This window comes from Syngnathus floridae, chromosome 12 (genome assembly GCF_059516105.1).
Source record: "Syngnathus floridae isolate MCC-2025c chromosome 12, RoL_Sflo_1.0, whole genome shotgun sequence".
NCBI lineage: Eukaryota > Metazoa > Chordata > Actinopteri > Syngnathiformes > Syngnathidae > Syngnathus > Syngnathus floridae.
This window is the reverse complement of record NC_142424.1, coordinates 9,205,001-9,232,192: the sequence shown is the minus strand read 5'-3', so window position 1 is coordinate 9,232,192 and position 27,192 is coordinate 9,205,001. Positions and strand designations below refer to the sequence as shown.

The 27,192-nt window shown below is 41.4% G+C and overlaps 2 protein-coding genes across 5 annotated transcripts in view; both read left to right on the top strand.

Annotated features, from left to right (window-relative positions):
• Positions 1-23,884, top strand: part of ehmt1b (euchromatic histone-lysine N-methyltransferase 1b) — a 32,946-nt gene extending 9,062 nt beyond the window's left edge. For all 4 annotated transcript variants that reach the window (XM_088392776.1, XM_088392774.1, XM_088392775.1 and 1 more), the window contains 24 exons: positions 998-1,518; positions 2,043-2,271; positions 2,381-2,529; positions 3,371-3,496; positions 3,655-3,723; positions 3,832-3,931; positions 4,624-4,746; positions 5,972-6,249; positions 6,702-6,934; positions 7,255-7,461; positions 7,539-7,621; positions 7,725-7,831; positions 8,305-8,427; positions 8,579-8,680; positions 9,500-9,604; positions 10,560-10,714; positions 11,110-11,280; positions 11,513-11,657; positions 11,757-11,834; positions 12,680-12,795; positions 17,802-17,888; positions 19,139-19,217; positions 19,893-20,068; positions 22,851-23,884. In XM_088392776.1, the coding sequence (XP_088248902.1) occupies positions 1,051-1,518; positions 2,043-2,271; positions 2,381-2,529; positions 3,371-3,496; positions 3,655-3,723; positions 3,832-3,931; positions 4,624-4,746; positions 5,972-6,249; positions 6,702-6,934; positions 7,255-7,461; positions 7,539-7,621; positions 7,725-7,831; positions 8,305-8,427; positions 8,579-8,680; positions 9,500-9,604; positions 10,560-10,714; positions 11,110-11,280; positions 11,513-11,657; positions 11,757-11,834; positions 12,680-12,795; positions 17,802-17,888; positions 19,139-19,217; positions 19,893-20,068; positions 22,851-23,040 (3,699 nt within the window). In that variant the 5' untranslated portion in view covers positions 998-1,050 and the 3' untranslated portion in view covers positions 23,041-23,884. The remainder of the gene's footprint in view (positions 1-997; positions 1,519-2,042; positions 2,272-2,380; positions 2,530-3,370; positions 3,497-3,654; positions 3,724-3,831; positions 3,932-4,623; positions 4,747-5,971; positions 6,250-6,701; positions 6,935-7,254; positions 7,462-7,538; positions 7,622-7,724; positions 7,832-8,304; positions 8,428-8,578; positions 8,681-9,499; positions 9,605-10,559; positions 10,715-11,109; positions 11,281-11,512; positions 11,658-11,756; positions 11,835-12,679; positions 12,796-17,801; positions 17,889-19,138; positions 19,218-19,892; positions 20,069-22,850) is intronic.
• A 617-nt stretch (positions 23,885-24,501) lies between these two features.
• cacna1bb (calcium voltage-gated channel subunit alpha1 Bb) overlaps positions 24,502-27,192 on the top strand; it is a 120,539-nt gene continuing 117,848 nt past the window's right edge. Inside the window, exon 1 of the mRNA XM_088392772.1 lies at positions 24,502-24,696. Within this exon, the coding sequence (XP_088248898.1) occupies positions 24,636-24,696 (61 nt within the window). The 5' untranslated portion in view covers positions 24,502-24,635. The remainder of the gene's footprint in view (positions 24,697-27,192) is intronic.

Here is a 27,192-nt window from a genome sequence, read left to right as displayed (position 1 = left end):
AACAAAGAAAAAAGTTAAAACCAGCTAATTTAATTTAGTTTAGAATTTAGTTCAACAGTCCTTTTTTCTCTTTCAAGGCATTTAATCTATTGCAACAGGGCTGCTCTTGGAAGAAGTTTCACCTCTCATCCAAGAAGGATCCATCAATTCATGCAACAAATCTTGGTTAGGGTGGACCAGGGTGAGTTGGTGTGGAGCTTAATTATCCTGATCACCCCAAGCTGTCTGTCCCAACCAAGCCTTGCTGAATGAACTGATATAGCCTTTTCAGGTGAAACATCTAACAAGACAAATACAACAGTCCAGTTGCGATCAATCAAACTCCTTAAGAAAGAAATGACGTGGTTAAATGGGAATAGCAACAAGCACAGTCCAACAGTTGATGGGGGAAAAAATGGTGTGGATGCTAGTGGTGTCATGATACCAGAAATTCAGTAGTCGGTCCCAATACCTGTGATTTACCACGATTCTCAATACTAATTTGGTGCCACAGTAAAAAACAACAACAAAACAACAGAATCCACTTACTTTTAAAGTCACAAATTTATTTAAAACTGCTTGAACCGTATAGAAAACCTAATACATTAAAAAAGAGCAGCAGCAATGGCATGGAGCCTTCAAGTCAGCCATCTATGAAAACAAGCAAGGCTGATAATAAACAATATTCAACTATATAACTTAAAACAGAGCAGCAGTGGCATGGAGCCTCTCAAACCTCGCAAGCATTTTTTGCACGATGACAAATACTCAGACAACTCAAACATTAATTGCCAACTTAGAATGTCATTAAGTATTTTTGCATAATGGCATAAAAGATGGAGGAAAATTTTACAGTTGTAAGAGTATCTGTCAGTCTGTCACTGTCAGTCAGTTTGTCAGTCTGTCTGTCTGTCTCTCTCGCTCTCTCAATATCTCAATCTATCAATGGATGAACTACGGTAAAACTATACTGTTTCTATTTGCCAGTCTAATGTACACGTTTGGTTGTCACCCATAGATGAACACAAAGGGGAAACAGACAGGCTGGCCTCTTTACCTGGTGCAGAACCAATGCTTATTGGCACTGAATGTGACAACGCAAGGCACAGCAGCCCGGCAAACAGTTCTACAACGGAACACAACAAGGAGTTACCATTAGTAAATGAAAATGGTATTTCGGACATGGAGGCACCCCATGGTTCTGTTACTGGGAGCAATGGATTTATTCTCGTTAAACCGCAACATGAGGACAGCTTTGAAGCCATGTCTGGTTTAGCGGGATCCCCCAACAGGACTATCCGACCACATACAAGTCCCCCCACAGTGGTACACTTGACCAAACCCCCCTCTTTGCCAGCCTTTGGGTCTCCTCAGACTTTAGGTGCACTAAGGACTGACCCTATTACAGGAACTGCATCAATGCAGGAGACAATAGACTCTAAAAATGGCATAGCCCCAACTACTACAGCCTCAAACACCATCATGATACACAGAGCTCGCAAAACCATGTCCAGGCCTGCTGTCACTCTCGAACAAAAGGTAAATGATTCCAATGTTTTTGTTTTTTACAATGAATGTTTTTCTCCTTAAAATTTTCAGTTATTGTGCACTTAGATGCGAACCTAGTGAATGCTAACTAGCAATTTTACATGATGCTGACATTGAGCAGAATCTTTGCATTGCCAAAACGTATTTTTTCAGGAAACTTAATCAATTCCTCTCCTCTCCTCTCCTCTCCTCTCCTCTCCTCTCCTCTCCTCTCCTCTCCTCTCCTCTCCTCTCCTCTCCTCTCCTCTCCTCTCCTCTCCTCTCCTCTCCTCTCCTCTCCTCTCCTCTCCTCTCCTCTCCTCTCCTCTCCTCTCCTCTCCTCTCCTCTCCTCTCCTCTCCTCCCCTCCCCTCCCCTCCCCTCCCCTCCCCTCCCCTCCCCTCCCCTCCCCTCCCCTCCCCTTGCATTCACGCCAAAGCTCAGACAATGTTGTTGGAACAGCTTCCAAAGTTTGAATCACACCTTCCCATCACTATTCAGGAGACTCACAGTGTTTTTCTTTTGTGTGACTGGCAGCTTCTAAAAAAGGAATTAAGAGAAGCAAACAATGCCAAAATGGAGACCTTGGTTTCATCCGACACACTGAAACCTTCACAGGAGTGCTCGACAGAGAACCATCTACCTCAGATTCCTTCGGATCTGCCAGCTTCAGCACAAATACCTTCATCGACATCACCAGCAACTGCTTTATTTTCTTACCCTCCGCACACGTCAATACCATCCAAGCTTCAACATGGTCACACAGGTTCCAGATGCGAATAACCCACTGTTACACCACCAAATACTTTTTGTGGGGGGCCTCTTGGATTTTAAAATAATCAGTCCTCTTTGGGTGTATTTGTCTTGCGATGTAGGCGTCTTCACAGGAGGCCTGTCTTCCCGTAAGAAAAAAAGAAGGATGGGAACTTACAGCCTGATTCCCAGGAAGAAACCTAAAATTCTTCGCCAGACAACAATGTTGGAAATGTTTAAGATAGTACACCCCAATGCCAAGATGCCTGAGGTATGTGCTCATTACACGGATCAGATGAGTTTGTGGTCGCTTATGATCTGTTGTTTTTTTGAATTTAATTAACAGCTGTACCATGTCAAATAATTTCACTAAATTGAGTCAAATTTTCCACTTGAAAATGTACCGTTCTTGAATCTTAAACTATCCCATTTATTGAGTTTAGGTATTGAATTGTCTTTATTTGGAAAGCTGTGCACCCCTAATACTTAACTATCCATCCATCAATCCATTTTCTATATCATTCGTCCCAACGGGGGTTGCGGGCGTGCTGGATCTTATCCCAGCATCCCACTGCCTGGATGAATGGATGTAATATTGAGAAAAGGTCTGTCAATCTGTCACCAATGACACTCTGTGTCAGACCAACAGGTGCATCAAACGGTAGAGAGGGGAATTATTTTGGCAAATACAAGACTAGACACATACATGGGGCACCAGATATTGACCAAAATATATACGATTGCTCCCTCTGCCCAGCAAGACCTCAATGCGGGACCTCCACGGGCAGACTTTGATTGCCTGGTCTGTGCGTATGAGTTTCAGATCATTATATTTGTGTTTATCCTGTTCAGGCGTGTCTAGCCACATTTCTTGGTGTACAACGGCCCTAAATATGGAAAATAAACAACATTCCACTTCATATGTTTCCTTTTACACATACAGTAAATACACTTCAATATACAGTGCGGTACCACCTTTGGCAACGTTGTACATTTGTAAAAGTATTTTGACTATGGTTTTGTTAGTGTTACAAGTAGTCATAGTCATCCCTGATCCCTAATTTCAGGTTATATTTTATATTTTCCACATTTTGTTCTGTCTTAACTCCTAGACAAATATCAACGTAAATGGAGAGAAGATGGATCATGCATCTGAGGAAGATGAGGAGTCAGATCTGGTGGATTCAGAGGAAGAACAGCAGCCGAAAGGAGAGGAACTGGGCATTGATGTCTTACAAGTAAGTTCAACATTTGAGTCTATCGCTGAGGTTTGCCTTGCTTGCTGAGGAAATACTGAATCTTACAAACTTGCAAAAGAGCTGCAATTAATTTGGCGTATAGTAATCAACGTAGCGGTAGTGTGTAAATGTTTGTGGTTAAACTTGTCGTTCATTAGGTTGAGTGTGAGCAAGATTCTGAAGAATCTGGAGAAGATGAAGAGGAGGAAGGCATGGAGTCAGATTTGGTAAGACTAATTGGAAGGCAACAAAATGATTCAAAATGCTTCTGGTTTCAAACAATTTTCTCTTTCTCTGACACCAAAATCATCCCTCTATACTTTCATTCGCCTCAGAGCACAGAGTCTAATCTAAAAAAGTTAAAGGGAAAAACAAAAGGAGACCATGCCTGTCTCAGGCCATCTAGGAAGTACATGAGGATGGTCAAAGTCAAAGGTAAGAACTCCCAGGAAACCGCACCTGTACTTTGTCAGTCATTTTAGTCTCTTGAGTGTATCCGCTTGTCGGCTACCAGCATCAGTTGATCTTTGTTGCCTAGCAGTGTCTCCCCCCAGTACAAAGTACTTTTGCAATTTCTATGGCTTCTTCAGTGTGTTTGTGTGTGTGTGTGTGTGCATGCGTGCGTGTGCGCATGTGCCCGTGTGTGTACGTGTGCGTGTGCGTGTGGTTACTTTCTTGCACAATTATCAACAATGATAAGGTAAAGGGCAAAATAGACGGGAAAAAAATCAGATGTACAGTATCTTTTAATGTTCCACAATTTTACAAATAACGGTAATAGTTTATGACGATGACTAATTCATTAGGTATTTTTAACTTTTGAAATTACAAAATAGTGGGGTCATGGAGAGAACCTGCTAACTCACACATGGAATGCTGGTGCCCGGATTTCAGCCTGTGACCCCTGAAATATAACATGAAGATAAACCCTAAATAGACTCTAATAAACATGTGTACTATGCACACATTTTTGGCCAAGGACTCAAATAAATGATGAAGTCCTCATAAGTTTGCCTTCACAATTTAGACACCAGTTTTCACCACCTTCGAGCTCTAATTATTATTAATACCCGAGTAATACTGAGTCGTGCTCTTCAACCAAATTTTATTGCTCTACCCAAATGCAGAGTCCTTTGCTGACTCTCCAGCTGTAGTTATGATGCATACTGAAGACACAAACAAAGACTCCCAGACAACACGACAAGACAAAATTTCACTCCATGAGCTGGAGGCTCCTTCTGATGACAAAGGTGAGCTCGGAAGACAGATGGAGCCAATAAAACCTGTATATTTTCTATTTTTGTATCATATGCAATATTTTATTTCATATACAGGGTCCGGCAAAATGATCTGATGCATTTGTAGGTTTAATAAAATGCGGATAAATTAAAGAAACCAAAAAGGTTGTTTTTTTTTTCTCAAAAATACATATAATGCCGTTTTGTTTTGTTTCGTTTAATTTCATTTTCGTTTCGTATTTGAATGATGTTATTTTGGTCATACCGTTCCCACATTTTCTGGAGTTCTGGCGGTGCAAGGTTGGCTGGTTGATTTTCGTTTCAGTGCTGATCCACCGGCTCTGAAGTTAGTTACCTATAACAAGATCGTGTTTCGAGCAGATCATGTCTATCAAGTCTGAAGCGCAAATGGAATGCTCGTTGTGTTGCAGTTACAGATTCGTTCTTGATAAACGTTTCCACTATGAAAGCGCGATGCTCACCGGTCCAATTCATGTTAGCAACTGAAACGAAACAAAATAACATTAAACAAAACGAAAATGAAATGAAACAAAACGGCATTATATGTATTTTTCAAAAATAAAAATAAACTATTTTGTTTCTTTAATTTATTTGCATTTTATTAAACCTACAAATGTGACAGATCATTTTGCCGGACCCTGTATAATCACAATCATCATACAATGTGTGCATGTTTATCAGCAGTTAGGAGGTCAATTTGATGTTGATACTGTATTTACCAAATATAGTTATTGACTCTATTTCTCAATCTCAAATCAAGTTTATATTTACTGGGCTTTTATCTCTGTGATTCTTTTGAGTGATTTCCCCTTAAACCGTCTATATGCACTGTATATCTTATGCTATTTTGTACAGCACGTTCGGAAAATATTCATAGCACTTAATTTTTCCTACATTTTATCATATTCTTATTTCAAAATGGAATACTGTATTTTCCTCCAAGGTACTACACAGCACACACCATCATGACAGCATTTTGTCAAATGTATTTACTAAAATAATAATATAAAAAAAAAAAACACTAAGAGATGTGCATACTATGGTTATTGTCAGCATTTGTTCAATACAATGACAGAGCTGTACAAAACTTTTTTTTTTTTTTTCTTCTGGAAGCTCTCTATCTGGTAAGTTTTGAGAGTGAAGGAAAACTGCTGTTGAGTTTGTGCAGCAAAGAACCGCCAAGTGCTGTTTTGGAAATTACTTTTGCACTTTGCAGAGACATCAAGTTCAACAATGGAAGAGGCCCAGGAGCTACCACTGTGCAGCTGCCGCATGGAGACACCCAAGAGTCGAGAGATTCTCATCTTGGCAGATGGAAAGTGCATGGCTACGGAGAGTGTTGATGCACAATTGAGCCGCTGCCAGGGGGCTGTATTGAAACAAGAAATGATGCGTCCCTCCAACTCTGTTCAGCTGCAAGTTCTATGTGAGGACCATCGCAACGGCATGGTCAAGCATCAGTGCTGCCCTGGCTGTGGCTTCTTCTGCAGGGCTGTAAGTATATGCCATTACAGTATCAACTGGGACATACTGTCAAAAACGTCTCCAGTTGGTTCCTCAGCTCAAGGCCGAAGTAAAAAATGTGGGCCTTCATAACAATCCAAATTTAGGAAAATACGTATTGTGTTATCATCACATTATTTCAGTGACACAATGGAAAAATAACAAAAAGGCCATAAAATTAGACCGTTACAGGTGAACATCTTACCCAGCAAAAATTTTGTCAAATAAATATTATCTTCCATATATGGTAACAGTCCTCATGAACTGACTTATTTTATTGAGGCTTTGATATCATAACCTCCTGGGGGTTATGGTCAGCGGATGTCAAGAATATTTGTCAACTATAAAGCTTTTTAATACAGAATAATAAAAATTCTTTTGAAATAATGCAATTAGTATTTAAAAATTAATTTGCTTGAGCCTTTTTATCTTGACCTGTGCAGGGGACCTTCATGGAATGCCAACCAGACATGAACATCTCACATCGCTTTCACCGTGCCTGTGCCTCGGTGCTGAAAGGTCAAAGTTTCTGTCCTCACTGTGGCGAGGAGGCAAGTAAGGCCAAGGAGGTTACCATCGCCAAGGCTGACACAACCTCCACTGTACCCGCCACGTCTGCTCATGGACCAGCTCCGCTGGGAGCCCACGAGGGCCGAGCGGACACAACCACTGGCAGGTAAATTCCTTGTTACCTTTTAACTGACCTATGCAGTGACTTAGGCAAAGTGTACTAAAAGTGCTTTTTTTTTTATTACGGGCTGTCATTTGCTCCTTTTTATAAAATTTTATTTTATTTATTTTTTTTAAGAGCCAAACTTGAAAAAACAATCACACCACTGCTCAAGTGAACTGGAAAACAAATAGTCAAACTCACAAATCTAAAGTCATTCACTGTTGTTCGTCTTTGGTCTGTGAAGATGATCAGCACCAAGAACGCATGCGTAGATGGATTATGGTGTGAAATTAAGACACCGTTTTTTTTTTTTTTCTGTTCAGTTCTTTATGTCCTGCCGTGGCGGGTGAAGGAAATGGAAGAGCAGACAGCTCGCTTTGCGCTGATTTGGTACCCGGGCTAGACTCCCTTGCTGTTCCGGGATCCTTCAGGAGCGCAGAACTTCAGGGCGATATGGACGCAAGAGCCCCATCTCCAATTCTTCCTCGAGAAACTCTTGAAAGCATCCTGCTTGCTCTAGACACAGAAAAGTATGTAGTATGAACTTATTTGACATTAAATGTGACTTCTGCCATTTTTCATATTTGTATTTATTTGTTTTAATCAGACCAAAGAAGCTGCGTTTTCACCCGAAGCAACTTTATCTCTCAGCCAAACAGGGAGAGCTTAAGAAGGTTGTGCTTATGCTTGGTAAGTTAAAATGTTTCTCTTGTCGTTCTATCATCTGCGGGCGGCTTTCTTCTATATTCATTGAAAAATTTAAACATGATTTCCATCTTCACGGAATATGCAGTAGACGGTATTGACCCCAACTTTAAGATGGAGTCGCAGAACAAACGCACCCCTCTCCATGCTGCAGCTGAGGCAGGACAGAAGGAAATCTGCCACATGCTTGTGCAAGTGAGAACTTATCTTCTTAGTCTTCTCATGGTGACGTGGTTAATTTATACAGCTTGTACCCTACAGACTTCACTAACTCACCGTTATTACATCCAGATTAAATAAGGTTATGTTTCCATCCGTTTGAGCTTTTCTATTTCTTTTTGGAAATCATACCTGCACTTTTTTAAGTATCAACCTAAACTATTGGGATTACATCTAATTCAATTCAGAAGCTTTTCAAATCCCAATCATCAGCCCAAATTAATAATGACTTGTTTGTCGACTCAATGGATTTGTGTATGCAAGGTCAGATGACTCATGTCTCACAGAGTTGCTTTCATTTCTTATTTCTGTAACAAGTAATCCCCCTTAGTCAGTCTGGATGCTGGTAAAGTTCACAAGACGGGTTGTTGATGTCATGCCGTTTTCCAGTTTGTTAACACAACAATCATAGGAATTAAAAAAAGTAATCAATGTTTCTTCGCTTAAAGGCCGGTGCAAACTTGGAAACTTGCGACGAAGATCATCGAACACCACTGATGGATGCTTGCGAAAACAACCATATAGAGACAGTTATGTACCTGCTGCGAGCTGGAGCCAGTCCTATGCACAAGGTCTGTCTGTCACTATCACTTGTCGGCTGGCACACAGCAAAAGAAAAAAAAAGATTACACAAGCCTTTCTGATCAGCCTGTCACATTCATATTTGTTGTTTTGAGAAATGTATACCTAACTGGTCACTACTAAATTATCTAATCTACTCAGGATGTTGAAGGCTTCACGTGTCTCCACCTAGCGGCCAAATCTGGACATTACAACATTGTTGAGTACCTTCTGTGTACTGGATATGTTAACATAAACTGCCAGGTTAGTAATACTTTGTATGTAATTATAAGGTTCTTTGTGACTTACACCGGCAATATTTCCTGAGGAGATATGATACAGAATTTACTTGACTATGATTCTACTGAGTTTAGTGACTTTTGTCAAATAATAGTCAAACAAACACGTACCCATGCTTTTGTGCCAACATATAAGAAAATTCTGTCCAACCATAACATGTATTTTTTTGGGTAATTTTGATGAGGAACGTTTGTAATTCTGCTTTTTATTTCTTTAGAAGCAAATTTCATAAATGGCTGTCTCAATGCTAAATTGGCTCATTCAATATTCAGAATGTCTGACTTGCTGCAAGTGATAGGCAATCCCGTTCAAAAAAGTATATGTTGCAAAACTATCCCCTCACACCAAATTGGCATATCAGCATTTGAAAACTTGTGCATTTGCATGGTAGCTTCCCAAAACCGAATAATGATGCATGCTATGAGCTGCCTCGTGTGATGTATAAAAATAAGAAGTGATTCTTTGGTGTTAGACTTTTCATTCCAGCCCACTTTGGATAGCTTTTCACTGCTCCACTCCCTATACAGCTTGGAAGCTGAAAAAAAGTTGAGTCTACTTCAGGCCCCAATTTTGTGTTAGTGCCTTTAAAACACACAAAAGAGACTGTAAAAGGTTGTCGTTGAATTTGTGAAAGTGGCTCTTCGTTCATGTATGTACCAAAAGGTTAAGAGGAAAATGAGTTTTACATGATTATGTTTTGTAGGTGGACAATCATGTGACAAGCACAGTGTTATTTTAAGCTTAACTATGAGTAATCAGCATGTTTTATTTTTTTTCCTACAGGATGATGGAGGTTGGACAGCTATGATTTGGGCCACAGAGTACAAGCATGTGAACCAGGTCAAGTTGCTTCTGTCCAAAGGAGCTGACATCAGCATCAGAGACAAGGTTGCCCTAATGGTCTACTCAGATTACACAATTTTTTTGCCATTCGTGACGGCCATGCTGTCAGACTACAAGATAAATATCGTTCTGTGTCTTGGAGCGGCATCCTGTCACATTACAAGTCAGTCACTGACCAGACCTTGTCCAACAGTCGCCTGCTTCTAAGTCAGTCAATCGGCGCAGGTCTCTCGGGAGGCGGGAAGCAGCTGTCATGCGGCGTTACGTGCATATGCAGAAAAGGCCGGAAAAAAAGAGAGGGTGTGAGACTATGGACCTGTTCCTGGATTGTGGAGAGAGGGCAGTGTGATGTTTCCTGCTTACAATAACGTCAGTGATTGGACAGACAACGATACCGTGAATAGCATCTCTTCCAGCTTGTTCCCACACGCACATAACGCAGAAATAGCAATCGACTGTAGTTTCTAACTTCCACCAACAGAGTGTATGCAAACATTACACTGGCACTATGGACTGTCTATTCTCCTGAAATAACTTGAGGTTACAAATTTGTGTATTGACACCACTTTTGCTAATCTGCTATTAGCTGGGGACATTTCAGCCACAGCTCCACAAATCTTTCCTCACATTGTGGTCCACCGGAGGGCAGCACAGTTTCCCTATTGATCAATGGCCCACTTGAAAGACGATGTGGGTTATGTCACACTATACAGCAAGACAAACCAAAAAATTGACATGCCAGACTTTTGTCGTCGTAGTAGTGAACCGTCTCAGACTGCAGCCGACCAATCGTTGATTATGTAACACAACAGAATCTGTGATACGTCGAGACGACTCAAAATCAGCCACGGCACACGACATTTGTCTGTGACACGTTTGTCGGCTGATTATCGGGCTACATTTGTGTCGTCTGACGTCGGCATAAAACATACTTAACTTTGGATCTTTTGTTTTGAGAAGAAGTCAAGCATCTAATTGTAGGATGGTGTCAAATTTTCAGGAAGAAAATATCTGTCTTCACTGGGCAGCGTTCTCTGGTAGCGTTGAGATTGCCACGCTGCTCCTGGACGCACACTGTGATCTCCAGGCGGTAAATATCCATGGGGACTCTCCTCTACACATAGCTGCTCGGGAGAATCGTCTGGACTGTGTTGTGTAAGTCGCTGATGTTGTGTGAAGGCTATTACAATCTGATGTCAGGTGTCATACTTTCATGTTTCTGCAAATCCCCCCATTGCATCGTTCTGACTAAATTGTTATTTCACAGCATACGTTGCCCTTACTCTGAGGTGTTTTTTTTCTCAACTAGTGTTTAACTGATTGCAAAAGGTTCTGAAATCCGGCCAAGATAATCAAGAAGGTGATAATCGGAGTAAGGCATTGTTGCTGCTATTCTGTCATGTCACCACACAACTTGGAGCAGGAATCCCCCAGCATTCACACCTATTGACTGAATTTTACTTTTACGTTTTGAATTGTAATGTTTTGTAAAAAGTACAATGCAACTTGCGAAAAGTAATTTATTTAGTTAACAGTCCTCTGCCCTCCAGGCTTTTCCTGTCTCGAGGAGCAGATGCTTTGCAAAAGAATCGTGAAGGAGAAGCCCCTTCAGACTGCTGCAGCCACAACTCAAAAACGTTTGCAGCACTGCAGGCCAACAGGAAAGAGAAGGACACCCTCGACGTCACGTTCATTCAAGCAGCGGATAAAAGCCTTCACAGGTTTATTGAATTATGTGCTTTATCTTTTAATTGAAGGCCTTAAGCAACGTTTAATATTAAAAGGTAATGTTAAAGGAGGGCACATAGAGGGGATAAAATGCAAACCAGGGTTATTGTGAGTGACTATGATGAGGTAAACAAAAAGCTGGCAAGTGGGTTCTTGCTTTTGTACCAAACTGCAAAAACTGCCAGGGACGCTCATCAATATCAAATGTGTGTGATTTATGTACAGTGACATTGCTCTTGGGCAGGAGAGAGTTCCGCTCCCATGTGTCAATACTGTTGACAATGAATCTTACCCAGCTGACTATAAGTACATCCTGGAAAATTGTGTCACCTCCCCGCTGAACATTGATAGAAACATAACACACTTGCAGGTAAGTGTATCCCTGAGAAATTCCTAAGAAAAAAGCTGCTGTCCCTATCCTATAATCAAGTCACCAATGTTATTGTTCTGTGTGTTTATGACAACACAGTACTGCGTTTGCAAGGATGACTGTTCTTCAAGCGTCTGTATGTGTGGACAGCTCAGTCTGCGCTGCTGGTATGATGCGGTAAGGCAGATGTTAGAGCGCTTTTTTTTTTCGTGTTTAGGAGCGTTCCATACAATTTATGTTTGTGTGCAGAGCTAGGTTTAATTTTAGATTTGGATAGAAAAACAACCGGGGGTGTCCTGATATTGGATATCAGCAAAAAAACAAGTATTGTATTTTACTGCATTGTATCTATAATCAAATATACACTTTTATTAGCAGCACCCAAATCCAGCATGCACATGACCGCAACTACAATGTGTGAGAATGTGTTTCTAAACTGCATGGCTGTTCACAATAGGTCTTAGAGGCTGCACATACAGTACACCAGTGTTAGATTATTTTTTACAATTTTATTCAACCATGAAAAGACGACTGCATGTGATTGTCAAGGAAGAAGTGGGATGCTACAGAGAGAGTACAAGGGCAAGAAAAAGGCTTTGTTCACACTGCAGGTCAATTCAGACCTGCCCAACACGTAGCTGATTTTCTTTCCACGCAATTTGAACAGCACAGCTCTATTTTTGTCCTCCAAATCAGTCGGTTGAAGCACACAATTTGTGAAAATGTCACAAATGCGGCAGAACTGAGAGCGAAACATGGGGCCATGTTTTCTTTCATAAACACTTCACCACATGACCTTGTGTTTTGTGTCTGTACATGATGTAGAATTTTGCAAACGTATGTATGTCACTGGATCGATACATTCTGTGAAACACAATGTAACAAAGATAGGATTTCACATAAAAAGTATGAATTGGGCATCATGCTCTGCAGTGAGAATGAAGCCCATAACAGGAGGGATTAAAGGTGTCACGATTTATCGATTAATTGACAACTATCATCAACTCCTGTTGAACTTTTAGGACGGTTGTCTTCTACCTGAATTCTGCCGCGAGAAGCCCCCTCTCATCTTTGAGTGTAACCATGCTTGTTCCTGTTGGAGGACCTGCAAGAATAGGGTGGTGCAAAATGGACTTAGGTAAAGAATATTTTTCTTTAGTATTAATTTAGTATTTAGTATTAGACACCTAAACCAGGGGTCGGGAACCTTTTTGGCGGACAGAGCCATACATGCCCATTCTTTACAAATAATTTCCCGTGAGAGCCATACCGTTTAAAAAAAAAAGTGATAGGCTAGATACAATTAAATGCATGTATTTTAATTGAGACCAACGATTTTTTGAGTGCAGTAATGTATTCTTTTTAATAACATCACCAAAAGAGCCATATCTGGCTCGCGAGCCATAGGTTCCCGACGCCTGACCTAAACTATAAAAGCGATCTGTTTTGGTTTAGAATGTCTGTACTTTTGGGACTATAAATGTCTCAAAATTAAGAGACACCAGATGAAAACTGCATCATCAAAAGGAAATAGATAGAAGAAAAATAAAAGTTGCTCTGCTTGATACTGTTTTGTATGTGTGTGAGTGTGTGTGTGTGTGTGTGTGTGTGTGTGTGTGTGTGTGTATACATAGATAGATAAACAGACATACCGTATTTTCCGGACTATAAGTCGCTCCGGAGTATAAGTCGCACCAGCCATAAAATGCCCCAAAAAGTGAAAAAAAACATATATAAGTCGCTCCGGAGTATAAGTCGCATTTTAGGGGCAATTTATTCGACAAAATCCCACACCAAAAACAGTCATGAACGAGCAACAACAGGCTAAACGATAGCAACAACAGGCTAAACGATAGGTATGCTAACGTGACAAACTCAAACAAAGAGCTGAGAACGGGCCTGACGTAACATATAGAGTGATTAAGGACAACTATTACATGAATAACATGTTTATAAAACCATCGGTGTCACTCCAATTCATTAAATCCATCGATCGTTCTTTGTCAACAATGGGTGCGCACGGCTGAGGGCGCTTGCACTTCAAAATATTCCACAGGCTCATATAACGATAGATAAACTATCCATCCATCCATTTTCTGAACCGCTTAGTCCCCACGGGGGTCGCGGGCGTGCTGGAGCCTATCCCAGCCGTCATCGGGCAGTAGGCGGGGGACACCCTGAACTGGTTGCCAGCCAATCGCAGGGCACCCAGAGACAGACAACCAATCGCACTCACACTCACACCTAGGGACAATTTGGAGTCTTCAATCGGCCTACCAAGCATGTTTTTGGAATGTGGGAGGAAACCGGAGTGCCCGGAGAAAACCCACGCGGGCCCGGGGAGAACATGCAAACTCCACACAGGGAGGGCCGGAGGTGGAATCGAACCCGCACCCTCCTAACTGTGAGGCGGACGTGCTACCCAGTGCGCCACCGAGCCGCCTTAGATAAACTATATTTCAAATAACTACAATACAAGCCAATAATATTATCAAACCATCCGTGCACTTTAATTCCATTAAATCCATCGATCAAATTCCTCGTCCTTTGTCAACATCGCCGCGCGTGCGCCCTGACGTCAGCCTCGTCTTTATTCCACAGATCTACTATATAACTATATTGTAGCGTTAACAAAGTACAAGGATAGACGTGGGTTTGGTAAACGGCTCTTTATTAAACAAAACAAACTTCCAAGCGTGTGGTGGCGTGGACTTCCAGACAGACCGGGCGTGCGTAATGGCCATGTCCGAGCCCCGCGCACCGTTCGCGGACAGCCACTCGGCCGAGCGCCGGCCCCCGACTCAGTAGAGTAGGACCGGGCGTGCGTAAAAGCCATAATAGTTTTTCAAACCTTCTATGTCACTCCAAGTCCTTAATTCCTTCAAACTCTTTGTCCTCCGTGTCACTTGGAAATGATCACCGCTAATGATGCCGGTAGTCCTTATGTGGGCACGTTTGTATGTAAACAACGGCCGCGCCGCGCTACTGACGTCACTTGAAATAGTAATCCATTGGTACATCACGGTTCTCCAAACTTTCTTTCTGCTGCTCGATTACTGTTTTCAGCTGCATATTTTACAACTTGAAGTTTGTAACCTGCAAAATATGAGTTTCTTTTTGGTGCCATTTTTCTTAAGCCCACCCAGTTTATGAGTCACGGCCAACGGTGAAATTTAGAGCGCCCTCATCCAGTTTCGTCTGAAAATATAATTTTTTTGGGTTGTTTTATCAAAGTCAAAGTCGGCTTTATCGTCGATTTTTTTTTTTTTTTTTTTTTATATACTAAGACACACAAAGAGATTGAAATTACGTTTCCACTATCCCTCGGTGAGATAGTACACATATGCATACAAGCAACACAAAAAAAACCCAAGAAGGCACAAACAATGAATAAATAAGAGTGTTGAATAAATGATAAATAAACAAATAATAATAAATAATAATAATATAAGACGAGCAAAAATGGAGCAAGTGTACATACAGCAGACAGTGGACTTGGATATGGTGCTTTAAAGTGTTAATTGCTTTATTTGAGGTTTTCTCTATTTTTTATGTTTTGAATATGTTCAAGATAAAGATATAAAAGCATGTGAAGTGATCAACTATACTAAAAATAACATGGGAAGTGGTCAACTATACTTGTAAGTGATGTCTTAATGATCAAGTAAAAATTTGTGAAAAAAAACATAAGTCGCTCCTGAGTATAAGTCGCCCCCCCACCCAAACTATGAAAAAAAACGCGACTTATAGTCCGATAATTACGGTGTGTGTATATATATATATATATATATATATATATATATATATATATATATATATATATATATATATACATATATACATATACATATATATATATATATACATATACATATATATATATATACATATACATATATATATATATATATATATATATATAAGTTGCAGGACCAGCCATCCGCGGATTTCCATGTTTTTTCCCGTCGAAAGTATCATTTTCGTGAATTGTGTAAGTCCGTTGAGAAAATGTTGTTAATATATAGGGGGGGGGGGGGGGGGGGGTCGGTGTAGGGAAGCGGGCAACGTTAGCCTCGGCGACTCGCGAGCATTTGCCCGCCTGCCCGCCTCGACAGCATCTTACGGAAATCGGCATGCCTCTGTAAACCTAACTGGCAGCAGTGATGCGACAACATCCGCCTTATTTTCAGCAGCATTTTGGTCATTTCTACTTGTTAACATAACTTACACAGAGAACTAAGTGTTTTTACATCGCCACAATGTGAATTTACGATTGGGTTTTCTTCACTTGTAGACGAGTTATTTAGTTAGATAGATCTAGGGATATTCAAGAGATTCAAGAGTTTTTTATTCTCCATGTTTGAGCGTGCCAAACAAGGAATTTGACTTCGGTAAATCACAGCCTCTGTTCAACATTTAGGTGACTAACAACAACACTCAGGACATGTGAAAAATGGCAGATATTCTCAAACATCCCCTGATCTTAAACTCCCAAGAGGGCAAGAAAAAACTCAAAACTCCAGCTAGAGGAAATGAGAAACTTTGAGAAGAGACCACAGATGGGAGGGTCCCTCTTCTAGGATGACCAGGCTGCAATGGATGCAGAGAGGACACATAGTACAAACAGTGTAGACAATTCAAAAAATCAAATGTTGTTTATTTATGGGGGGGTGTAGGGAAGCGGGCAACGTTAGCCTCGGCGACTGTATGCGGTTGGCCGATGGAAGTAGATTTTTCCCAGCCAATCCCCATCGTGTCCCTCATTTGCATTAAATTCAGGGCGGTCGAAAAGCAAATCTAAGTCCGCTGTACCTGACACTGATGAGGACTATAATCCATTCAATTTATGATTCTTGATTCTCCTTTACCAGTATTTTTTATGCATAAAATAACTAACATTTATGCATAAAATAACTATAACATTGTCCAGTTCTCACACCCGTGGAGCAATTTCTCTGTCTGCATCCCGATCATAACCCAAAATCGCGGTCGACGGGCTGCAACTGCAAGTAGACCTGTTTTTGTATTTTGGTCTACGATCTCATCTACCGTATTGTCCGGTCTATAAGTTGCTCCAAAGTACAAGTATAGAGTATAACGCGCATCACCCATGAAATGCATAATAAAGGAGGAAAAGACATATACGTATAAGTCGCATTTTTGGGGGAAATTTATTTGATAAAATCCAACACCAAGAACAGACATGTCATCTTGAAAGGCAATTTAAAATAAAAATAGAATAGAGGCAATAACAGTCTGAATTATTGTACGGTATGCTAACGTTACATAACACATAAACAATAAACTGAGAACGTGCCTGATATGTTAACATGACATATTCTGAGTTATTCAGATAATTATGGCATAAATTGCAAGTTTACCAAACCATAACAAGTTTACCAAACCATCCTTGTCACTCCAAATCACTAAATCCAATGAAATCTTCATCCTGTGTGTCATTTTTAAACAACTCCGCTAACTCCAGCGGTAGAAGATGCGGCGCTTCCTCTTCTACATTGCTTAAGTCAGCCTCATTGTCAGTTGCAGTTCCAATTATTCCAGGCTTTCTGAATCCTGACACACATGTCTTGAGCGCCCTCTTGCGGTTTAGATTGAAAATAACATATGAAATGATATAATAACGTGTTAATTTCAAATCCAATAAATAAATAAATCCACAGTATAAGTTGCACCCAGCTATGAAAAAAAAACTGCAACTTATAGTCCTGAAAATACGGTACTTTCTTCCATCAAATTAGCAGGTGGGCGAGGCAGAAACGGCCAGTGAGGCATAGTGCGTCTACCAAATTCACCAACACATCAAACTACATTAATGCCCCTGCATGAAAATGATGATGTCTGCTTTTTTTGCAGTAGTGCAGACTAGTCTACTTTCTGTCACCAAATCAGCAGGTGCGTTGGGGGCAAGGCGTCTTCATGCGCCGGCACACTCAGATGTGCTCATCAAAGCCCCAAACGGGCTAGATTGGACTTGTGCTGGCAAGAAAAAGAATTCGTGCCAGGCCGATGGGCTCTGTCTACCAAAATAGGACCCATAGTCTAAAAAATATGGTTGCTCGTTGGATTAGGAAGCAAATGTCTGAATATACCAAGAGAGAACTAATAATATGTCATGTAACCCAGGACCAGACTTGAGCTCTTTAGGACCACTAAGAAGGGCTGGGGTGTACGAGCACTACAAGACATACCACAAGGGACCTTTGTATGCGAGTAAGTCTTTCACTTATTTAGTCCTGTCACTTAAAGTGGAAGTTTTCATTTTTGAAACCACTAGCAAGATTTGAATATGACCTTATTTTATTAATCCCCACCCACCACTCACTTAAATGCCCCAGTTTGATTCTCAAACTTGGCCTTTCTTAATGGCTTTTACTGTCCTGCTCATCGGTATTGGCACCCATTCATATTTTGCATGATCTTTACAATCTTTTCTGAAATAAATGGCAAACCGACAAAGCAGAAAACATTTAGCCCAAACGAAGGTTTGTCCAAGCATACCTTGGCAAAGTTTAGTTGATGTTTGATGTGGTCCTTTTTTCTTTATTATTTACGCTAAAGACTTCTGCCACCAAATTTTTCCACGTCCAGGTAGGTTCTTGACACTTATCTACTTGACAAACCTTTTAATCACATTATGCACTGTTGAAGATGGGATGGCAAAATCTTTGCCGTTGGCTTTACCAGTTGACAATACTAATGACACAGCAGACTTGGAGTTTCCAATTTTTTCCACCCATTGATTATTGTTTTAGATTATTTTTATTTGCTCTTTCATGAAAATAGTACAAGTTCTTTATAGAAAATAAAATGTTTCACTTGATTAATTTTTTTCACAGGATATTCCCCATTATGTACTTTAACTTGGGTGCCAATAATAGAGAGCAGGACAGTATGTTGTAAGTGTATAGTTCTGAAGAATGAATGGTGTCTAGCTTCAATAAAACAACAGCAGTGGTAATATTAAGGTAACAATAGCACTGTAATCAGCCAATGTTAGCCACAGCTGCTACGTTGGTAGCATGACTATTTCTTGTTGATACAGTTGTTACCAAATGAGGGAGCAATGTTCTATTCCTTTTACATAGGGGCATAATACAAAATACTAGTTAAAACAAAGCTCCTGAAGCCCAGGCTAACAGGTAAGTGTGCTGTTGACCATCTAAGTGTACAGTCAACGAGGAACACTTCATTAGTCACACCTTCCGAAATCTGTTTTTCCTCGGGCACGGTGGTTTCTTTGAAGGCCCCCGTAACTCAAAAATATTTTTAATAACTTAATGGATTTTCTCATTGGAATTTTCTCAGGACTGCTTGATGCATGTGGTTTTAATTGTTAGTCTAATTATTAACATTTCACCAAATTGAGTTAAATCTCAAATTTGATAAACCTTTGAGTGGTCAGTCATGTGTTTTAAAAACAATATTGGCAAGTGATTGAAGTTGACTCTTGCTTGTCACAGGTATGTAGGTGAGATCATCTCTGAAGCAGAAGCTGAGATGAGGCAAAACGATGCTTACCTCTTCAGTTTGGATGACAAGGTACAGTTGCAATTATGCAAAAAGGTACCCTGCCTAAAGATGTTTACATTGAAAGTAAAATCACTGAGTCACTGAGTTTCCATTGACAAAAAGTAAGAAAGGGTAGTGCTGCATAATTAATCAAAATTAAATTACAATTATTTTCATTCCACAATTATTAATATCCATTAAGATCAATGCAATATTTTTTATACAAGGAAAACATGCTTGAATATTTACATTATACATTTTTAAAAGTATTTTAAAATAACGTGTATGAATTTTGTGTGGTCCAAAATGATCTTGCGTAATTATAGTGTTTCAAAAACTTTATTATCTTTATATCTTTTACATGTTTAAACATTTTCTTGTTTTGTCCTAAAAAATAAAAGATTATTTCAATGATCATTATTGTAATTATTACCAACATAATCGTGATGAATATTTTTTTCCTAATCAAGCAGCCATAAGGAAGGGGACCTGGCCATTATAGTTGATCCATCCTTGAGAACTTTTTGGAATAGTGATCCATGCAGTGGTAGAGTGGCTTGACAGACATAATTGTTGTTGCTAGTATACGTACATACTACTAGCATGTAACTCATAGTATATTTCCTTTCAGCGATGGACCTACATGTTATTTACTGTATAAAGTTGATTGAGAATTCATATTGTTCTTAAATCCTTGCCTCTCAGCCACAAGATCTTTACTGCATCGATGCACGCTTCTATGGCAACATCAGTCGGTTCCTCAACCACATGTGCGAGCCCAACTTGTTTGCCTGCAGAGTGTTCACCACACACCAGGACTTGCGTTTCCCACATATTGCCTTCTTTGCCAGTGAAAACATCAAGGCAGGAGAAGAGCTTGGGTAAGAAATCTACTTTTTTTCCCCATTATTATCGTATTTTTTGGACTAGAAGTCGCTCCGGAATATACGTCGCATCAGCCATAAAATGCACAATAAAGGGAAAAAAAAACATATATACTGTATTTGCCGGTGTACAGGTCGACTCGGTGTATAAGTCGACCCCCTAAAATTCGACGGAAATTTACGATTTTATGATATATCCTTTGTATAAGTCGAGCTCAATTGTTGCATTATATTAAACTTCAAAATTCGATATGCGAAATTTATTGACGAAATGTGTTCAAATTCCGGGAGGCCGTGCGCATACGGCTGTTTCTAAGCACCGCGGAGGAGATCGCGGCCGGCGAGCTCGCGCACGCCGCCCGGCACCAACGGGAGGCCGGAAATAGCTCCAAGCCGAGCGGATCGGCACTTTATAAGCACCGCGGAGGAGATCGCGGCGCCTCATTGGACTTCCAGCGGCCGGCGAGCTCGCGCACCCGCCGGCACATCCGGGAGGCCGTGCGCACGAGCCAAGTGGCCGAAAATAGCCCCCGCCGAGCGGATCGGCTGTTTATAAGCACCGCGGAGGTGGTCGCGGCGGCTCATTCGACTTCCAGCGGCCGGCGAGCTCGCGCACCCGCCCGGCACATCCGGGAGGCCGTGCGCACGAGCCAAGTGGCCGAAAATAGCCCCCGCCGAGCGGATCGGCTGTTTATAAGCACCGCGGAGGTGCTCGCGGCGCCTCATTCGACTTCCAGCGGCCGGCGAGCTCGCGCACCCGCCCGGCACATCCGGGAGGCCGTGCGCACGAGCCAAGTGGCCGAAAATAGCCCCCGCCGAGCGGATCGGCTGTTTATAAGCACCGCGGAGGTGCTCGCGGCGTCTCATTCGACTTCCAGCGGCCGGCGAGCTCGCGCACCCGCCCGGCACATCCGGGAGGCCGTGCGCACGAGCCAAGTGGCCGAAAATAGCCCCCGCCGAGCGGATCGGCTGTTTATAAGCACCGCGGAGGTGCTCGCGGCGCCTCATTCGACTTCCAGCGGGCCGCGCACTCGCGCACGCCGCCCGGTTCAAATTTTCTAAGTGCAACGCACAATGAGATGCATGAGAAACGGCCTTGGTTACCATCACATTTGAAGCGATGAATACGAAGTTAAATTTTATGACTCGGTGTATAAGTCGAGGTCGATTTTTTTCGGTCGATTTTGGATCGAAAAAGGTCGACCAATACACCGGCACATACGGTAAGTCGCTCCGGAGTATAAGTCGCATTTTGGGGGAAATTTATTCAACAAAATCCAACACCAAGAACAGACATGAACGAGCAACAACAGGCTAAACGATACGGTATGCTAACGTGACATAAACACAAACGAGAAGCTGAGAACAGGCTTGATGTAACATTAACAGTTATTCAAATAACTATAACATAAGGTCCTCCTTTATGTAAACAAGTCTGACGTCAGCGGCGCGTTGCAGTTCAAATAAGGCCCATATAACAATTTATAAAAACAATTATGTATGAAATAACAATAATATAAACAACAATTTTATCGAACCATCCATGTCACTCCAAATCAATAAATCCATCAGAATCTTCGTCTTCCGTGTCACTTAAAAAAAAAAAAAAAAAAAAAAAAAAAAAACACAGTTGTTGACGCCGGAAAGACTACGTGCGTCGCGGACGTCAGGCTAGATATATCAAATAAATGAAGTTTAAACACAATTTTATCAAACCATTTGTGTCACTCCAAATCAATAAATTCATTAGAATCTTCGTCTTCCGTGTCACTTTAAAAAAAAAAAAAAAAAAAATCACAGCTGTTGACACCGGAACTACGTGCACTGCTGACGTCAGACTAGATATATCAAATAAATGTAATATAAACAACAATTTTAACGAACCACCCGTGTCACTCCAAATCATTAAATCCACTGGAATATTCATCCCCTGTGTCAAAAAAACAAAACAAAAAAAAATAACAGCTGTCGATTCCGGACCTACGTGCGGGCTGATGTCAGCCTCGTTGTCAGTTGGCGGCTCCAATTATTCCACAGATCTACTTATATAACTATATTGTAGCGTTACCAAAGTACCAGGCAAGACATGGGTTTGATAACCGCCTCTTTATTTCACAAAACAAGAGCTCAACATGTGAGCCAACACACGCAAGCGCCCTGGATACCCCCACCCCCACCCCCCCCCCCCCGGATCGGAAACTACACATTGGTACTCTGAATAAACTATATATCAAATAACTATAACATAAATAACAAGTTTATCGAATAATCTGTGTCACTCCAAATCATTGAATCTCCCGACTTCGGAAGTCAGTGAATGGAACTCATTGTCAGTGAGGCTCCAATTATTCCACAGCCATAGTGCGCCCTCATGCGATTTAAAGTGAACATAACATGTGAAGTGATCAACTATACTAGGAAGTCAGTAAAGTGTTAATGATCAAGTAAAAATTTGTGAAAAAATTCACATGTAAGTCACTCCTGGGTATAAGTCGCCCCCCCACCCAAAGTATGAAAAAAAAAACGCTATAGTCCAAAAAATACGGTATTATTATTATTATTATTATTATTATTATTATTATTATTATTATTATTATTATTATTATTATTGCACACACATCCACATCTTGGAGCTACGTGTGGTCTTCAGTTGCTCATCTCTGTTGTAGCGGGTAAAGTTGTATGTAGCTATAAGAGTGAATATGATTACATGCATTCTTAATAAGAGGGCAATGTACACTTTTGACTATGCATTGCTTTCCTTTTACTCACTTCTCAGATTTAATTACGGCGACCACTTTTGGGAAGTGAAAAGCAAGGTGTTCAGCTGTGCGTGTGGCTCCTCTAAGTGCAAATACTCGTCTGCAGCCATGGCTTTGTTGCAGGCAGATAGCACACCAGAGAATCAGCAGCAGCCCAGCGCCTTGCCTGACACCAGCTCCTCCAACGGCCCCTCCAGCCCCTCTTAAAAGTTGCCTCGCACCCAGCTTATTTCTACATGCGACACGTCTCATGGACCAACGTCCATATAAACACTTTACAGATGAACTTGTACTGTATAGAAACACAATCCTTTTACCCTTGGACAAACTTTTGTGATGGTGAACAAGATGCACAATTGGACCCCTGAAGAACATACTGCTGAAATGAAGACATTCAAAACATCTTTACATTTCATATTTAACTTCACTGGGAAGAAGAACTTGGATTTTTGTTGTTATTGAGAACCATTCCTCCAAAGTCAGCGCATATATGTATGTTAATTTAGGTTAAAACATTTTTTTTACCTTTAACATTTGAAAACTGCCTAACATTTTGGAGAAAGATGAATTGTGCAAAGGTGGGCTCATTTGAGAGTAAAGACGGGGTGCGCTTCCTTGATAAGGTAAATTAAATGAACTTTTATGATACTTGCTTGTTGAACGAGAACTCAGTTGTAAGGTAAAATATCCTACTATTGAGGGAGAATGGGTTTGACCAGATAAGGAGTAACGAAAATGGTGCTCTTCTTTTTAATGTACATGTTCATTACCTAGGTCATCATGGTTTGTAAAATAAGACAACTTGTTTTTTTTTAATGTTCTGTTTTATTTCCAATTTTTTAATTGTACTTGTAGTGGTTCTGTTCATAATTTTCTTCCATGATTTTTCCAACATATCTTTAAGCATCGAGTGGAGCAGTGACGGTTCTGCAAAATTTAAAATTTAAGAGAAAAAAAAATGCACTTCCATTATTTTCTGTTACACATTTGTGGATCGTCAAACAGCATTTGAATTGGTTGTATCTTTTTCAATAAATTTACTACTAATGTGTTTATTCGGAGCTGGCTCCCTACATTTCCCCTATGGAGGCAACACTGTTGGTGACAAGGTTTTGGTTTTGCATAATATGTCAATTTCTTTCTTACAGATTTTTTTTTTCTTGCTCCTCTCCTTAAGTTAAGGCAAAAACAAATGACTGAACTAGCTTTTGATTTGAGCCTGCTGGATGTTGAGTCAGAGTGAAAAATGGGATGGCATTTGCCTCTAAATTGGAAAATTACTTTGATGTGATGGGCTGCTAAAAGAAAGAACTATGGGAAGCTGCGTGCTTGGTTAGCATTACTCCAAGAGGGTACAGAGATAAAGCATTACATTTCTCCTATGTAGCACAGTTGATTGAAAATATTATATCTTAAACCTTGGTGCAAATTATGGACGACAGGAAGCTAATCAGCGAGCAAACAAATAGTTTGGATTAATTAGATTAAAAAATGCTGTGCCAAATGCAAAAACATCCTCTTGTGTGCTTTTCGGTTTTCACAAATGGGCCAATGATTGCTCCCTTCCTGACTACTAAAAGGAACACTTAAAATCTTTTGATGACTAAATTCCTCCCAGTGAGGATGCTGACTCCAAACATGGCTTGACAGGAAGCTGCCTTTCCGCATTCCAAGCCAGAAGAAACCGGTGTGTATGTCTAAGTGAGGCCCTATCCAGGAACCGGAGCCGTCTGCAGAACTTGGGTAAATGTGCCGACTCATTCAATTTTATCCACTCATGCTGGTTTCTGTTTGGAACAGTCATGAAGAGACCAGTTCCTCAGTCCTCCAAATGGGCAGAGACTCGATCTACTGTGGTTTACGGTAAGTTCTTATTTGTTTCTTTTGAATTAAAACAGTGACGCACCACAATTACCATCAGCTTTTTTTTTGCATTTGGATATTTGTGAAAACCCTGATTAAAAGTAAGATTCTTCAAGAACGCAAATGTTCTTGTTCTTCCAAAGTGATCACTGTAACATAAGGCACGGTATTCAGGGAATTTGGGACATTTAGATCCATCTTGATGATCTAAGATGTATTTTTAATTTAGCGAATATCAGGTATGAACAATTTCAGTGTGTGTTTAAGTAATGTTTCCTACATATGAGCTGTATCCAATAAAATTTAAGAAAAAATAAATACTCTGGGTGTAAATTTGCAGGGTACCTGCAGAGATTCCCTGCATCATACTGAGAGCTGTCTAATATTTTTGACCCATGCTTAACAGTTGAGGTAACCAATATGAGCTAGCTCTAATTATGATGCCAATCCTATCTTGCACTGTCAATCAAAACAGAAAATTGCTGTCTCGAATGCAGAATATTTATTATAGCTCTTGTATTGAATAAACATGCAATAACCTACTGTACAAGTGGTTATAATGTTATGGTGGGTTGATGTATGTTTTTCAACAAAGGGAACAAAAAACTATTTTAAACTATACTGCCAAAACGTTTACAGTAAATGGAAAAATTATAATGGTTCTTTGAGTTTGCTGTGTCAGTAATGTAGAGCTTTATGAGACTGTGCATCGTTTCTATAGTTTTCTTGTCTATCCATCCATCCATTTTGAGTTGAGTTGAGTTTATTCACGCAATATCCAAGACATACAATATGATACAACAAACAGTATTACAGAGTCGGATGCGTGAAAGGTCACCCCAAGCAAGCTATTTAAAGCTTTTAATAGGGGGCCCGGTTTCCCACAGATATTGGCCAGATATCCTTACATTATGGATAACATACAAATATATAATAGACAATAACAATAAACACACGTTAAGGTACAACACACAATAAACATACGACAAGTAATAGATAGTCTCAGTATTCTGGTTACACTGGATTTGATGTGATGTCCGTCCGTCCGTCCGTCCGTCCGTTCGTCTGTCCATCCTTCCTTCCATCCATCCATCCATCCATCCATCCATCCATCCATCCATCCATCCATCCATCCATCCATCCATCCATCCATCCATCCATCCATCCATCCATCTTCCGCTTATCCGGGGTCGGGTCGCAGGGGCAGAGCTTCAGGAGGGACTCCCAGACTTCCCTCTCCCCAGCCACTTCATCCAGCTCATCCCGGGGATCCCAAGGCGTTCCCAGGCCAGCTGAGAGACAAAGTCTCTCCAGCGCGTCCTGGGTCGTCCCCGGGGTCTCCTACCGGTGGGACATGCCCGGAACACCTCCCCAGGGAGACGTCCAGGAGGCATCCTGATGAGATGCCCGAGCAACCTCATCTGGCTCATCTCAACGTGGAGGAGTAGCGACTCCACTCTGAGTCTCTCCCGGATGACCGAGCTTCTCACCCTATCTCTAAGAGCGAGCCCGGACATCCTGCGGAGAAAACTCATTTCAGCCACTTGTATCCGGGATCTCGTTCTTCCGGTCACGACCCATAGCTCGTGACCATAAGTGAGGGTAGGAGCGTAAATCGTCCGGTAAATTGAGAGCTTTGCTCAGCTCTCTCTTTACCACGACGGACCGGTACAGAGTCCGCATTACTGCCGACGCTGCACCGATCCGCCTGTCGATCTCGGGCTCCGTCCTCTCCTCACTCGTGAACAAGACCCCAAGATACTTTATTGGGGCTCCTCCACTTGGGGCAGGATCTAATCCCCGATCCGGAGAGGGCATTCCACCCTTTTCCGATCGAGGACCATGGACTTGGATTTGGAGGTGCTGACTCTCATCCCGACCGCTTCAGACTCGGCTGCGAACCGCTCCAGTGAGAGCTGGAGATCACGACCTGAAGAAGCCAACAGCACCACGTCGTCTGCAAAAAGCAGAGACGCGATGCTGAGGTCCCCAAACCGGACCCCCTCAACGCCTCGGCTGCGCCTAGAAATTCTGTCCATAAAAATTATGAACAGAATCGGTGACAAAGGGCAGCCTTGGCGGAGTCCAACCCTCACTGGGAACGAATCTGACCTACTGCCGGAAATGCGGACCAAACTCTGGCATCGGTGATACAGGGACCAAACCGCCCTTATCATTTGGCTCGGCACCCCATACTCCCGAAGCACCCTCCACAGAACCTCCCGAGGGACACGGTCGAACGCCTTCTCCAAATCCACAAAACACATGTGGACTGGTTGGGCGAACTCCCATGCACCCTCAAGGATCCTGCTGAGGGTGTAAAGCTGGTCCACTGTTCCACGCCAGGACGAAAGCCACACTGCTCCTCCTGAATCCGAGGTTCGACCTCCGGATTGACCCTCCTCTTCAGCACCCCTGAATAGACCTTACCAGGGAGGCTGAGGAGTGTGATTCCCCTGTAATTGGACACACCCTCTGGTCCCCCTTCTTAAAGAA